This window comes from Cucurbita maxima, unplaced genomic scaffold (assembly GCF_002738345.1).
Source record: "Cucurbita maxima cultivar Rimu unplaced genomic scaffold, Cmax_1.0 Cma_Scf00001, whole genome shotgun sequence".
Classification (NCBI taxonomy): domain Eukaryota; kingdom Viridiplantae; phylum Streptophyta; class Magnoliopsida; order Cucurbitales; family Cucurbitaceae; genus Cucurbita; species Cucurbita maxima.
In genome coordinates this window covers 5807430-5821745 of record NW_019272017.1, presented here as the reverse complement: position 1 = coordinate 5821745, position 14316 = coordinate 5807430, and the positions used below count along the sequence as shown (strand labels likewise).

The window sequence follows — 14316 nt, the reverse complement described above, 5'->3', positions numbered from 1 at the left end:
ATTTTACTAGCGTGCCCCTCGTGTATTAACTAGCATCATGTAGAAAGCAGAGTACGCATGAGATTACCCGCCTAGAAAAAGTGATACGTACTAATTTTAAATGTAGAGAATTCTCAATTCCAGTCTTCTATTTTTTGGTTGGGTTCGGATGGGTCAAAAAAATATTTTATTTTCACCTTTGTTACGATAACTAAAGTCTAATATTAAATTACATTTTATGAGTGGGTTTTTTTTTTTTAATAATTTATTAATTATATTTTAATATTAAAAATTACTTTTTGCTATTTTCAAAATGCAACATTAAATTTTCGGTTTGTTTGTAGGAAGATTTGCATCTGATTTGGAGGCCCAAATTAAAGCCCAATCAAACTGCACGGTGTTAGAATTTGGGCCGACATTCCAGTTCTAAATCTTTTTTTTTTCTTTTAATTTTATATTTGCTTACCAATTACTCTCCAGAAAAATAAATAGTTGGCAAGCCAGTCATAAGGGTTTTAGAAAGTCTCAACAAATATAATGGTAATGGAATATAGATTAAATTACATAATTTTTTATACAAATGCAATGATTAATAAACTAGTAATAATAATATCAATCGGAAAAGAAAAGAAAAGGTTTGATAAAAAGTTGACAGACCCTTTTAGTTAAACTAAATAAGTAATAATTAATTGCTACACATGTTTATTTTTATCCTACATTAATAAGCATTTAAATATAGTAATCTCAAGTTTATCCACCCTAATTAACATATTTTGAAATCTAGAGTATAATAAATAATTTGTCATCTCAAAAAGAGAATAAAAAAAATAAAATGAAAATATTAATATTACAATATTTGTACTAATATTAAAAAGGGATCGAACATTTGTATTATATATTCCACCATTATACCGTAGCAATTACAATTACGTCCACTTTTTACCTTTCGCAATACATTTCCACACCCGTCATCGATAACAATCGCTCTTCATTCAGTTTCGCCTCATCGGATTTTCGAACGAAATCGGCGAACGGCGGCCGGAACGCCGGAAGTATCGGAGTTGAGTTTCGCCGGAATGAGAGGGAGCTCTTTACGACGTCCGATTATGATCCAGCGGCTCCGGCAAATCGCCGTCACGATCAAGATCAAGCATCTTCTGTGTTGTTGCATTGTACTCGCTTTTGTCCTCTTCGCCACCCGCGCCTCCAATCTCATGGGATGGACCTCCGACGACGGCGCTACGGCGCTCCGTTACTCTACGCCGCGGTTTGAATTTTCTTATTTTTGTTTTTTCTTTCTCCCGCCATTTTAATTATGTTCATTTTTCGGTCACGAATTTTTTGCCTCTTTGTTATGTCGTTACGTGAGGTAGTTAGGATTTCTTGATCTTGGTGCGTTTGTGTATGTTTGGATGAAAATCAAGATTCTCAAAATCAAATTAGTTGTCGGTTACGGTAATCCGATTTTTAAAATTGTTCTTGTTTTCAGTCAACTTTTTTCAAAGATTTTTGTTCCTTTTAGTGTTATTTATGGAGCATACTTAAGACTTATTATTAAAATGATTAAATCATTCCAAGATCTTTTTAATTTTCAAAGTCATTTGAAAAGATTTAAAATAAATCTAATGTTTCATTTCATACTAGTCGCTATTTTTGAATCAATGAAAATAATTTACTAACGATTGAAGGCATATTGAATCCAACAAAAATGAAATTTACTGTCTAAACAAACCTTAAATTGGAACTATGGTTCTCCATACAGATTTAATGTTTGATCGTGTAGTATTGAACAATTTGTAGACATGGATTAGCAATGAGTTATTGTGTGAACATGGAATTGTAGGAAACGTTATGCGATTCTAATGAACACATGGAAGCGGCATGATCTTCTGAAGCAGTCCGTATCTCACTACACGACTTGTATGGGAGTTGAGTCGATTCATATTGTATGGAGTGAACCCGATCCTCCTCCTGATTCCTTAGTAGCGTTTCTACAGAGGACGGTGAAGGAGAATTCCCGAAACGATCGAGAGATCAAGTTGAGATTTGAAATGAATGAAGAGGACAGCCTGAACAATAGGTTTAAGGAAATAAAGGATTTAAACACAGACGCCATTTTTTCTGTGGATGATGATGTTATATTTGCTTGTTCTACGCTGGAGTTTGCCTTTACTGTTTGGCAAAGCGCGTCTGAGACTATGGTTGGCTTTGTGCCCCGCATGCATTGGATTGATCAGGCGGTATGTTAATTCCATCTTGCTGCATCATGTTCTCGATGTTTTTAGGTGCAAGTGTTGGTGGGTAAAGCGGATGAAGTATGCAGAAATAATTAAGAAGTATGAAAATAGGATTAAAAAGTTGAAATGCTTTGGTTAATGTTGTTGATTGGTAATGCAGAAGGAAGAAATGGGGAGATACATATATGGAGGATGGTGGTCAGTATGGTGGACTGGTACCTACAGTATGGTGCTTTCAAAAGCTGCTTTTTTCCACTCGAAGTATTTGGGTATTTACACTCACCACATGCCTGCTTCAATCAGAAATTATGTTACCAAAAACAGGTTCCTTTTCCCCTATTCCTTTAAATGCATTTTCCACTTTCTTTTGCCAAAGTTGTCATTCACAGGCTTGAATTTGTATGTTGCAGGAACTGTGAAGACATTGCAATGTCTTTTGTTGTTGCTAATGTGAGTGGTGCACCTCCTGTATGGGTCAAAGGTATGAAGGAAATCATCACATTTGAATTAATATATACGCAGGTTTTGTTGGTGATTTTTATTGGGTGGATCTGGCTGCAGGCAGGATTTATGAAATAGGTTCGGGTGGAATTAGTAGCTTAGGAGGTCATAGCGAAAGAAGAGGCAAATGCGTGAACACGTTTGTTGAAGAATATGGAGGAATGATGCCTTTGGTACCTTCAACTGTCAAGGCTGTTGATGGCCGTCACCTTTGGTTTTGGTAAAATCATCCATCCGTTCCAATATGCCATTCATAATATACGTCTACTTTGTAATTCGATTCTAGCAGTTTTAATCCATCTCATTTTTTGGCAATAATACAGCACCTCTGATACCCAAAGACAGTAACAAAAAATATAGCACCTCTTATCTTCAACGGATAATTTAATCATATTGTGTCATTTAACTCAAACGCCATATTGCATTAAATTTAGGTTTTGACATCGTTTTTAGTTCAATTAAAAAAATATAAATAATCGACAAATTGAAACGTGGAATACCAACATGAATTTCATACGCATTTAAAAAATGAGTACGAAAACTAATAGGTACGTTAGCACTTAAGAAGCGGATTAAAAAAATAATAAAAAATAAAGAACGAAAACCATAAAAAATCTCAAAATTTAAACAAATCCATTGACGATAACCTAAAATAATTCAGCAGAAAAATACAACTCCGAAAGACATAATGGAAACTCCAATTTGTGATTCTAAAAGACGCAAAACACAAAAGCTACTATATCTCTAACGTACGGATTAATCAAACAAGCTGAAACCCATGTCATCGTCAGACTCTTCTGCTGGCTCTTCCTTCTTCTCCTCCACAGCTGCGGCAGCAGCAGGGGCAGCGCCAGAATCAGCAGCAGACACGGCCACAGCGACAGCAAACTTACTAGGATCCTGTACAAGTACAAAGAATGGAATAATCGGTGATTTTCTCATTTGCATTTTAAACCCAGCCAATGAACATAAAAATGGACAACATACCTCAAGATACTCTTTAACTTTCTCGGCCTGAGGGAAGGAGTAGTCAGTAGCAACTGCAACAGCAAGAAGATTTTTGTATGCATTGATGAGCATGTGTGGTGCAGCTGCCAGAGTTGGGTATGAAACGGCCAAAGACAAGGATGTGACCATGGAAACACCCAATGCAAACTTCTCCAGGAGATCATCCTCAGTCAGATCAAGCACCTCAGGGCTGAAGACAGATCCGTTGTCATAAACAGAGAGTACAACAAGACCATACGAGAATGGCCTAATTCCGAGCTTGGCAAGGAGAGCAGCCTCAGAAGATCCAACCTTCTCACCCTTCTTAATAAGCTCCACAGGAGTGATGATTTCGACAGTACCCTTGTTAATCTTAGTTGGAATATTAAGAACCTGCAAGGAGAAGAATTCAAAAGCTCAGAATCCATTCATAGAAAAGGATTACTATGCAATCAAATTCACAAACCTGGAAGAAAGAGGTCTGAGATGGATCAAGCCCTGTGTTGCCTGGTGGGACGATGACATCAATGGGAGCAACCAAACCAACACGAGCAGGGGCTCCAACCTGCACAAGAACAGAAAACATAAGAATGAAAAAACCCAATACTGGAAACAAGATTACCATCCTTAATCATTGAAGATGAAAAATGCAAGCTGATGACAATAGATGGTCTATGAAATGCCAATACAAACCCGAACCTAAAACATGACTAGACAGATATTTCCAAAACAAAAAACTGCAACTTCTGCTACATTAACAACCTAATAATCCAATAGAAGACAGAAGAATGACATTAAACTTCCAAAAATAGAATATGTTAGCAACTCCCAAGTTCATAATTCCGACATGTCATTGTTTACAAAACAAAGAAGCAGGAATATAGAGATGAACGCACACAAACAGGGTGACATGTCAAATATAATTTTTTTAGCAATATATACCGTTTTTAAACCAGATAGACATTAAAAATAAATAAGGTAAGGATTTATAAAGATAAAAGATCAAGTTCGATGTATTTTATGCTTAAAATATGTATCATTTGAGAGAACGAACATGAAATTGGGAAAGAAATTTATAACGAATCTGATAATCGATAAACTCATGAGAGGAATCATTCAGTATGTTAGATTTTCATACTACACTAAAAATATGATACTCAATCTCAGAACTAATTTGTTTGTTCTAGTAAACTACAGACCTTGTATTTGGCAACCTCTTCACTGACTTCCTTCAAATCACCCTTGGTGAAGATCAAACCAACGTTCCCCTATTACAACAAACAAAGGAACTATGTCAAAAGCTTCATTTGCGAAGATAATTAGCAGGCAAGGCCTCGAACAAAACGATAACAACAAAGTTTTGGAATCTCAGACCACAATATAATACCCATTGCAACACTTACTACAAGAAGAGGAAGAAGATTGAGGTAAGCCTTGTTTCCAGTGTTCTCAGCGTGGATCCTCACAGAACGCTTCATCATGGTATTTTTTCCCATAAGCACAACAGAGTCACCACGAAGACCCTTCCTAATGTTCTGGAGCTGGTTAGATCCAACATTGTCAGCGGCCACAATCAAGACCTGACTGTACTCATCGAGGAGCTGGCAAAGCTTGGAGTCGTAAGCGACCTTCTTTTCAGCCTTGGTGGGTTTCACAGCCATTGAAATGGGTTTGTGATGAAAATCTAAGATACAACAAAAAGGTCTATAAAGGAAAGAAGAGAAGCAAAACCGAGGGCCAAGAAGAAGCTAGTGGCTCTGTCAAGGCGGACAGCGAAGCTATGCCGTCTCTTTAACCTCTGTAGTGCTAAGAAGTTTTTCTAGGGTTTTGGACAACTCCTGGGGAGCTTAGCAGGCTGATGGAAGATGAAAGTGGGCGCTGGTTCGCTTTATATACGTGATTTGGAGGTTAGGGTTTTGATTTAACCTAGATCCGACGGTCAATGTTCATTGTTGAGGCTTTGATGTTTTGGGTCTCGACGCTTAATGGGCTTCTTCATTTTGTACAAAAGCCCACCAAAAGTGGCTTATACTTGAAAGCCCATTAATAGTGTTTGTACCTCTTGAAGGTTGTTGGCGGAAGATTCATTTGGGCTTCGTAGAAAAGGGTTTAGGTTTTAGAGATCGGCCCAGGCCCATTACATTCACCCTCCGTCGTCGTTAGCCAGCGAATGTCCAACGCAGCACCGATCAAGGTATGTGATGTGTTGCGACAGGTATGTCTAACTAACGAACGTTCATCAATTTCAATCCAATGCCTTGATTTTCCAGTAGCACTGGCAACGGCGACGGCGACGGCATCGGCAAATGGCTTCCGTATATCGTGATCGGACGTCGGAGTTTCGGTCACTGTCGGAGACGCTGAAGAAGATCGGCGGAGCCACAGCCGCCGTCAATTTAGCTCAAAATGAACCATCGGTGTCCACGCCCTCCAGATCGCCGGAAATTTCACGATCGGAATTCAGCAAGAAGGCCTCGCGTATTGGATTGGGAATCCAAGAAACCTCTCAGAAGATTGTGAGGCTTGCTCAGTGTATGCATTTTTCGTTACCCTTCTCGAACTACGATTATAATTTACCACCCTTTGCTGCGAGTATCTTTTCCAGATCTGTTTGGTTCCTGGAATATTTATTAAATGGTTCAGATATGGCTGGTTTTCGGGTTGAATTTTTTGCAACTTAGCAACTGGGGTATTGTGAATCTTGTTTCAATTCTTGATGATCCTCCATAAGTGGTGAAATCTTTTCGATACGTTTGTTAGTCTGAAATCTTGCTGTCTATATAGTGAACATTTAAACTCGAGTACTTTGTATTGATCAAATTATTGTTTTCGCCGAATTTCATTTTTGTTTTGTGAACAAGATCCTCCATTGCACTGATTTTCTCTATCTTTTGCCTCTTTTCATTTGATCTTATTTAGCTGTAGAGTGAATATTGGTTGAATTAACAAGTGGTTCTTACGACTAATGATGGCCCTTTTTTATCACTCTGAACTTTGCAGTGGCAAAAAGATCATCAATGTTTGATGACCCAATCAGGGAAATTCAGGAAATGACTGCTTTGATTAAGAATGATATTACCTCCTTGAATGTAGCTATCACAGATTTGCAAACAATCCAGAACATGGAGATAGCAGAGGGGAATTATTCAGAGGATAGAGTTGTTCATTCAACAGCTGTCTGTGATGACCTGAAGAGCAGACTTATGGGAGCTACAAAACGGCTTCAAGATGTGCTAACTACAAGAACAGAGGTCTGTCTGAAACAAATCGATATAACATGTCCCATGCATACTCAACTTTAGCTTCCTAAATATTTAAGTTTATCACTCTAAGTTCTAATTACAATTTTTCTTTTAAATTACAGAATATCAAGGCCAATGAGAGCCGGAGACAAATATTTTCTGCAAATGCAACCAGAGAAAGTCCTTTTCAAAATCAAGCCAAAACTGTAACGCAACCTCCACCTTGGTCAAGTAATACATCTGGAAGTGCCCAATCATCTTTGTGAGTATTCATCGAAGTGACATGCAAATATTGCTTCTAATTCAAGAGACGGAATAATTTTTTCTTTTTCTGTTTTCTGATACCTTAGGTTCTTGTGCTTTGTTTTCTTATCAGATTATCATCAAATGGAGCTCAAGCTGGGGGTCAATTGAGGTTTGTTTCATTGCTACTAAGCATGCCCTGTGTTTTTCTTGTTCTTGACGAGCTGGAACTACATACATGGTTGAAATTAGTATTTCAGTCATATATCCATGCAGTTGGTGTTCTTTTTATCTATACATTTGATGCGTAGTAATGATGGTAAGAAAGTTGCAGGGTTACCACCTTCACCAATATAATACATGCGAGGGATTTTGTCATATTGCTGACCCAAATATGTTTGCCATCTTAACCTGTATATCAATCATAGACATGATCTTCAAATGGTTTCTTATTGCACGTCTTTTTAACTTTTTGCATTTAGTTTATCCTGATGTTGGTTTCCTTTTTGAAAACTGGATCTGGTTGCTTGGTTAATTTTAATTGAAACAGTACAGTAGGTGCAGTGCAGTAGATTAATCTGCTTGTCCATAACTATTTGTATTGTGCCTTGTTAAGTCAGACGAAGGTTAGCTGTTGAGAACACCCCATCACAGCAAATGGAGTTGTCAATGTTACAGCAGGTGGTTCCTAGGCAGGAAATTTATTCCCAAAGTCGTGCCGTTGCTCTCCATAATGTGGAATCCACTATTTCAGAACTCAGTGGAATTTTTACACATCTTGCCACAATGGTAGCACATCAAGGAGAACTTGCTATTAGGTATTATGTCCTTGCTCAACTGTTTCTTGTGGGGAAAACAAAATCCGAATGTTTCTCTGCTTGTTTGGGTATCCGATCTTTGTATTCAACGCCCTTCATTCACGTCATCGATTACTTCTCTTTTATTTGCTAGTCTTCAATTTGTGCGTGTGAAGCCTAACTGAAATTTCCATACTCTGAATTAAGTTTGGTTGTTGGTTCATCATCAGGATTGATGACAATATGGATGAATCATTGGCAAACGTAGAAGGTGCTCGGAGTGCTCTTTTAAGGCATCTTAACCAGATATCATCAAATAGATGGCTTCTTATAAAACTATTTGCCATTTTGATAATCTTCTTGATGCTCTTTATTTTCTTGGCGTAAAACATCAGCTCCCAAACCCTACTTCTAACACTTCTGCTGACGGTATTGCGTGGCTTTCTCCATGTCCATCTAAGTATACACTTATCATGAGTTTGATTGTGCTATTAGTTGGCCCCCATCTTCTGTAGATTCAAGGCCATTCCTTTTCTTTATGGGGTTCTATAAAGTTGACCGTGTACAAGAACGCAGCTATTTGTTTATATTTTCACACAAAGAAGCATATATACTGTATCGTGAGAGCTTGGATTTGGCATGATATATCAAGTTACTGCTTGGGACTATAAACTCAATCTCTTTGGCCTTATTTTGGATTTGTTTGTGCACATATCAGAATCTAAATTCATAACACTTGGATTCTCCTAGCTCTACTGAGCTTGATATCTTGTGAAACATAATACTGGGCATGCCTATTCTAAAGCAATGTAAGCTCTTCTTAAATGCTGAACAATGGGAAGCATATGATGAGCAGTAGTGATGCTCTTCTAACTATATGTTACATATCCTTGAAAGGATAAATTAAATTTAATTCTTTTTACAACTACTTTTAAATTTTGTGATTCAAACAGGAAAAATTCTAATAACAGAATTTTTATGTTTGGAAATTGAAATTTCAAATTGCACAGCTATAAAAACATTTTTTTTTAGTAAACGCATTTCATTTTTGTCAAAATTAATATATATATTACATATAATATTGTAAATATTAAACCAACAAATACCTTTACTACTTATAAATATAATATCAAATGCATTTTGAACAACATAGAGCAAAATAAAGAAACTGTGTCCACAGCCAAAACAAAAAGAAAAACAATTTTTCGAAAAAAGGGCGGACCACCTCTTATTTGCAGTTAAATGCTCTACCACTAAACTATGGACCCATTTTCGATATTTACAACGTATTTAATAAGGTTAATATTAACTTTCAAATTTAAAATTATATGTTTCGAAAATTTTGTATTAATGAAGATTAAATTTGTAATCCAAAAGATGGAGGGACTATTAATAACATTGTAATGACATATTCAAATGTTTATATGTTATAAAAATAATTTAATGATAAATCATTTTTTTCCTAACAAATTGTGACAATATTTTAATTAGATGACCTAGTATATAATTTTTTATATACAAGGATAAAGTTGAAAACTTTTAAAGATTCAAGCTAAATTTAAGAATCGACTAAACAAGTAGGGATCGTCAGGTATTGTGTTATTGTGTTCTTAGTGTAATAATATTAAACATGGCGAACAGCCTTAGTAGTATTAATATTACAACACAACTTATTTTAGGAGATACAGCCCAGCATGAACACAGAAGCAGCAGCAGCATCATTAGAATTCAAGTTCAAAACCAGAAGGTTTTTAGGGTATGCAGAATTTACAATTGGGTAATATACATATACAGAAATCAAACATCTTCGCCCTCCTCGCTTCCTCCTGCATCTGCTTCATGACTCACCCACAACAACCTGCTTTCATCAGCTCCCACAACCTTGACCCTGTTCAAACTATAATTATGTCTCAAATTCCTAAAAGAAAGTGCCAAATGATTTCTCTGGGTACTGACCTCTCAAGTACAAATTTCCCCTCCTTGTATTTCTGGCTCTTTTCATGGGCAGTCTCCTGAAAGAAAGCATAGGAATGAATGAATGACTGAATAGATGAGAAGTAAGAAGCAAAAACAGTTTGATGTTCTTACATATTTCCATCCCACTATTGATCCACACCCCACACAGAAGAGATCAGCTACTGTATGCATCCCTGTCATCATCAATCTCTCTTCTATCTTCCCCAACCACACATTTACCCTGCCATAAAATTTCATAATCACAACCTAGTCTGTCACAATTGGGTAAAGAACTGATTCATTGATATAGTTTTTGTAACTAGAGAATGGATGGAATTCCAGTAAAACCACTTGCCAAAGTAATCCCATGGAACCCATGAGTTCTGTTATGAAACATTAACTTCTGTATGCAACAAAGATAGAGCCCGTGGATCAATGACAGAAGCAGTAGTTCTATAATATCTTTGATACAGACACCCCACCCCTCTTGGAAGTGTCAAATTCTTAGGATCTGTTTGACTTATAGGTTAGAAATCAAATGTTTGGTAAGCAGAGCTATGAGTTCGCTACCCCCAATCCAATCCAAGCATATGAAAAGTACCTTTTGTATTGTTATATACTGAGTTTTACATATTATAAACCTACAACCCAAACATGGGGTACACAAAGGCAGTTGGGGGAGGGGATTTGTTAATCAGTTCCAATCTCTAAATTGAAGAAGGACTTACACCTTATTGAAGAGGTAAGCTTTCCCATGCCTGCAGTGGAAGGACTGTAGAACAACATAAACAGTACATGAAGTCAGAATGGCAAACTAGTCGAATCCAGAAGAACAGGTAATAGAAACTTAAATGTAACCTCAAAACAAATCAAGGCAGGTAAAAAGAACACAGGTAAACCTTGGAAATGATATCGTGGTAAAGAGCAAGATGGGTCCGGCAGTACTTGCAGCTATAGATCTGCCCTTCCAGATTCACCACAAACAATCTCCCCATAGCTCTACAGCCTAAGGTTCCCACAGATTATGTGGGAAAGCAATCAAAGCAGAACCCAGAATGAGAAATCGAAAAAGATTAGGCAGAAGGGTCAGCCAGAGGACTGCAGAATAGATACAGACGAAGCTTGAACAGTGAAAGAGATAAGAATAGATGAACGCAGTGCTTTATTATTGTCTATGACTCGATGCTTAGAGGGTTAAGCAATTATCGTATTTATAGCTTATACACTGAACAAGAAATAGTAAATCATCGAAATCTACTAACAATCTTCTAAAATCTTGGTAGTTTGAACATTGAATCATATCTCAATCATATCTTTTCAATATTTGAATCATATCTTCTTTCTCGGTTTTGTGTTCTTGTGTACAAAAGGGGGATTTTGTGGATTGTGAAGAAGGAGATGATTTTATAACACTATATTCCAAAAACATCCAATCCCATCACTATAAATAACCTATTTTGGAATATATATATATATATATATATATATTTAAATTAATTAACATAAGCATTTATATTTATTTATGTTTTATCATATAAATTCAATTAGTGTTAAAAATATATAGTTTTTTTGAATGTATTTTAGCAAGAATAATAAATGTGCTGTCTTTTTTAAAAATGTTGACTGCAAAAGGTTCGTTTTACAAAATATAAATGGGCCACAATTTGATTGGGCTTCTTGGGCTAACTAAAAGAACAGTGATTAAATTTTATTATTTAAATTATTTGCACATATATTATTACAAATATCAAATACATCGCTATTATTTGGATGATTGGGAAAAGTTATATAAACAAATAATAAATAAAAGGTGAAAACCCCATCATGTCCACATGCTTCCATCTCAATCCCTTTGTCCTCTTAAAGACAGAAAGTGATAGGTCATGTGGCTTCCAACATCACATATTATATTATATTATATTATATTTGATTAATCTTCCATTTCCTCCCAACTTCCCCCTTAATCCCAACATAATCTCATTTCTAATTCCCCTTTTACATCTCTCTCCAAATCTTAAATTATGTTTTATGTTTTCTGTTCACAAACCAATCCAAACATCCATTATATTACACAATATTAGGGCGCTAATTAATCCAAATTTGTCCGCCAACTTTCGATCTCATCATCTTCCATTCATTTAAACATGTTAAATTTATTTCAATCATCTTTCACATCGTGCCATGTTAAGTGTACATCGTACATTCAACTTCAAAACACGCGTTATATGAAAATGAATGATTTTGTCAATAATGTTGGGAAGAAAAAGAGTGGTTTATAAATTAATAAAACATGCATTGGGATATTTAAAAAAATAAAAAAAGAAGGTAAATTATAGGATGTGGATGACGTAAGAAATAAAGAATTAAAAGGGGAAGAAAATAAAATAGATAAAATAAGGGGAGTGGTGGGGGGCACACGTGCAGTGCAGGTGTGACAGGAGTGAAGAAAGGGGAAGGCATTGGAGAGTGTTAAATACGAAAGGAAAGACATAAACATACGCATGTTGGTAAAATATTGAATGACGTTGATGTGTATCGCTGAAACCTTATTCACTTACACACGTGTGCTTCCACACCTCGTGTCTCCTACCCTGTCCACTTTTTATTTTATTTTATTTTATTTTTATTATTATTCAATTTAAAATAGAATTTAATAACATAATTACCTAAAATGAAATTAAAAGATGATACAAATAAAAATAATATATATATATATATATATATATATTTTTTTTTTTTTTTTTTTTTTGTGGACTTTGTAAATGGGGGGTTAAGTGTTTAAGNAATACGTGAAAAATGAAATGAATATATAAACCCAATAATTTTGGTCCCATTTACAGAGGGAATAAATGTTTTTGCCACAAGATTTTATGAAAGATTTTGTGGTCCTTTTTTTTTTTTTTTTTTCTTTATTTTGTTTATCAATTCTACCTTTACACCACACACTACAAATTCTCACCACCATTTTTTATCAAACAAAAATAAGTCTAAACTTTAAAAATTATACTAAATTAGCTCCAACATTTCTAATTTCATATTAAATTATAAATTTATTTACTTTTTATTTGTGGTACAAAAAAATGAAAAAAAAAATAAAATCAAAATAATTATTAAAAGTATTAAAACGGGGACATTTTTGTGTCGGCAAGATGTAACATACAATTGAATTATGAGTGTCCCACGTTAGCAAAAAGAAAGGTAGTGTAAGAGCTACCTATCTAATTGTCATCCTACCTTATATTATAATTTTGATATCTTATTTTTGGGTTCAATTTATTTATTTATTTTATAACAATAATAATACAAACAAACAAAAATGTTTGGAAATTTCTCAAATTTATGAAAACTTTTGAGTATTAGCTTATGGAGAGAGATAATTTTGGGTGAACTGATATTTCTGAAATAATTGTATTGCAAAATCAAATATTTATATATTTATTTATTTATTTATCATATTCCCAACCACCTTAGCTAATCTTTTGAGATTGACCCTACTCAATTATTGTTATATTTTTATTTTTTATTTTTTAGTTGGGAATAATTAAATGATGAATATCTAGGAATATGCAAACAAATAGTTTTAAAATAAAACCTATAATTTCCACGTACTTATATACAAAAAAAAAAGCTTCTAAATCAGGATATGCATAATTTAATCCTATTTTTTCTTCAAATTATTCTACTAAAAAAAAGTAAATGATAAAATCATATTCTCACCATCAAACTAAATAAAAAGGGTACTTTTATTATTATTATTTATATACAATTCTTTAATTTACAAATTAAATGAGGAAAATTAGATGAAAACTTAAAAAATAAATTTTTATATGCGCAGCCTACCACTCGATCAGTTGACTTGGAAATTCAGCATAAGACATTCGTGTTGGTAGAGAGACTTTGTTCTTTCAAATGGATTGAGAGCTTTTTAGATTGTTGAGTATGCAAATTTCTTGGAGGAATGAATTTAGAAAGTTAGTATATCTATTAGAATGTGCAAATTTTAAAGGGACGACAATTATATTATTTGATCGTGAACGAATCATAAGGCTCTTAACTTTTTTTATTTTTGGAGGTAATTTGTATTGACTTTGGAATATTAAAAAAAAAAAATTAATTAAAAGGGTATCTTTGAGAGAGAGAAAGAGGGGGATGGTAGGGCATGTACCCTAAGCTAGAAGACAATGTGACTCCCATAAGAGCACGGACCCGTACCAACCAATATATTGGAAAGGATTGGTGGGTCAATTTTTATGGGGTTTTCGTTTTAATGGCTCAACTTTTTTATGTCAATTTGATGAATTATTGAATATGGGTGTAGTTCACTATCAATGTATATGTCACCATACCAAACCCTTTACCAATTCAACCATCTTT

General features: G+C 34.8%; 4 protein-coding genes across 5 annotated transcripts; 2 read left to right on the top strand and 2 right to left on the bottom strand.

Moving 5' to 3' along the window:
- Positions 1-932: 932 nt before the first annotated feature.
- On the top strand, positions 933-3032 carry LOC111484781 (glycosyltransferase family 64 protein C4). The gene is made up of 5 exons (XM_023131377.1): positions 933-1246; positions 1823-2219; positions 2377-2540; positions 2627-2697; positions 2778-3032. The coding sequence occupies exons 1-5, from the start codon at positions 1056-1058 to the stop codon at positions 2939-2941; spliced, it is 987 nt and encodes a 328-aa protein (XP_022987145.1). The 5' UTR covers positions 933-1055; the 3' UTR covers positions 2942-3032.
- A 295-nt stretch (positions 3033-3327) lies between these two features.
- LOC111484789 (60S acidic ribosomal protein P0) lies at positions 3328-5580 on the bottom strand. Its single transcript, XM_023131389.1, has 5 exons — positions 5108-5580; positions 4904-4972; positions 4171-4269; positions 3705-4097; positions 3328-3617 (listed from the first exon to the last, which is right to left on the bottom strand). Exons 1-5 carry the CDS (start codon positions 5363-5365, stop codon positions 3474-3476), a joined length of 963 nt encoding a protein of 320 aa, XP_022987157.1. The 5' UTR covers positions 5366-5580; the 3' UTR covers positions 3328-3473.
- A 307-nt stretch (positions 5581-5887) lies between these two features.
- Positions 5888-8663, top strand: LOC111484774 (syntaxin-31-like). The gene is made up of 6 exons (XM_023131365.1): positions 5888-6236; positions 6705-6955; positions 7069-7208; positions 7323-7361; positions 7810-8007; positions 8217-8663. The coding sequence occupies exons 1-6, from the start codon at positions 6011-6013 to the stop codon at positions 8371-8373; spliced, it is 1011 nt and encodes a 336-aa protein (XP_022987133.1). The 5' UTR covers positions 5888-6010; the 3' UTR covers positions 8374-8663.
- A 1018-nt stretch (positions 8664-9681) lies between these two features.
- Positions 9682-11072, bottom strand: LOC111484812 (protein yippee-like). 2 transcript variants are annotated; one of them, XM_023131423.1, is made up of 5 exons: positions 10842-11072; positions 10671-10714; positions 10075-10183; positions 9943-9998; positions 9682-9883 (listed from the first exon to the last, which is right to left on the bottom strand). In XM_023131423.1, the coding sequence occupies exons 1-5, from the start codon at positions 10935-10937 to the stop codon at positions 9784-9786; spliced, it is 405 nt and encodes a 134-aa protein (XP_022987191.1). In that variant the 5' UTR covers positions 10938-11072; the 3' UTR covers positions 9682-9783. The 2 variants fall into 2 exon arrangements, with proteins under 2 accessions (XP_022987191.1, XP_022987199.1); XM_023131431.1 differs by having other exon boundaries at positions 9682-9874; positions 10842-11071.
- Positions 11073-14316: the final 3244 nt, after the last annotated feature.

Excerpts from the sequence above, each read along its gene's own strand:
- LOC111484781 (XM_023131377.1), top strand. The coding sequence starts at position 1,056 with ATGAGAGGGAGCTCTTTACGACGTCCGATTATGATCCAGCGGCTCCGG. Across the intron at positions 2,220-2,376 it reads TGCATTGGATTGATCAGGCG|AAGGAAGAAATGGGGAGATA; the intron begins GTATGTTAATTC and ends TTGGTAATGCAG. Across the intron at positions 2,698-2,777 it reads ACCTCCTGTATGGGTCAAAG|GCAGGATTTATGAAATAGGT; the intron begins GTATGAAGGAAA and ends ATCTGGCTGCAG.
- LOC111484774 (XM_023131365.1), top strand. The coding sequence starts at position 6,011 with ATGGCTTCCGTATATCGTGATCGGACGTCGGAGTTTCGGTCACTGTCG. Across the intron at positions 6,956-7,068 it reads TGCTAACTACAAGAACAGAG|AATATCAAGGCCAATGAGAG; the intron begins GTCTGTCTGAAA and ends TTTAAATTACAG. Across the intron at positions 8,008-8,216 it reads CAAGGAGAACTTGCTATTAG|GATTGATGACAATATGGATG; the intron begins GTATTATGTCCT and ends GTTCATCATCAG.
- LOC111484789 (XM_023131389.1), bottom strand. The coding sequence starts at position 5,365 with ATGGCTGTGAAACCCACCAAGGCTGAAAAGAAGGTCGCTTACGACTCC. Across the intron at positions 4,973-5,107 it reads ATCTTCTTCCTCTTCTTGTA|GGGAACGTTGGTTTGATCTT; the intron begins GTAAGTGTTGCA and ends TTGTTGTAATAG. Across the intron at positions 4,098-4,170 it reads CTCAGACCTCTTTCTTCCAG|GTTCTTAATATTCCAACTAA; the intron begins GTTTGTGAATTT and ends TTCTCCTTGCAG.
- LOC111484812 (XM_023131423.1), bottom strand. The coding sequence starts at position 10,937 with ATGGGGAGATTGTTTGTGGTGAATCTGGAAGGGCAGATCTATAGCTGC. Across the intron at positions 10,184-10,670 it reads GCTTACCTCTTCAATAAGGT|GGTAAATGTGTGGTTGGGGA; the intron begins GTAAGTCCTTCT and ends ATTTTATGGCAG. Across the intron at positions 9,884-9,942 it reads GGGAAATTTGTACTTGAGAG|TTTGAACAGGGTCAAGGTTG; the intron begins GTCAGTACCCAG and ends ACATAATTATAG.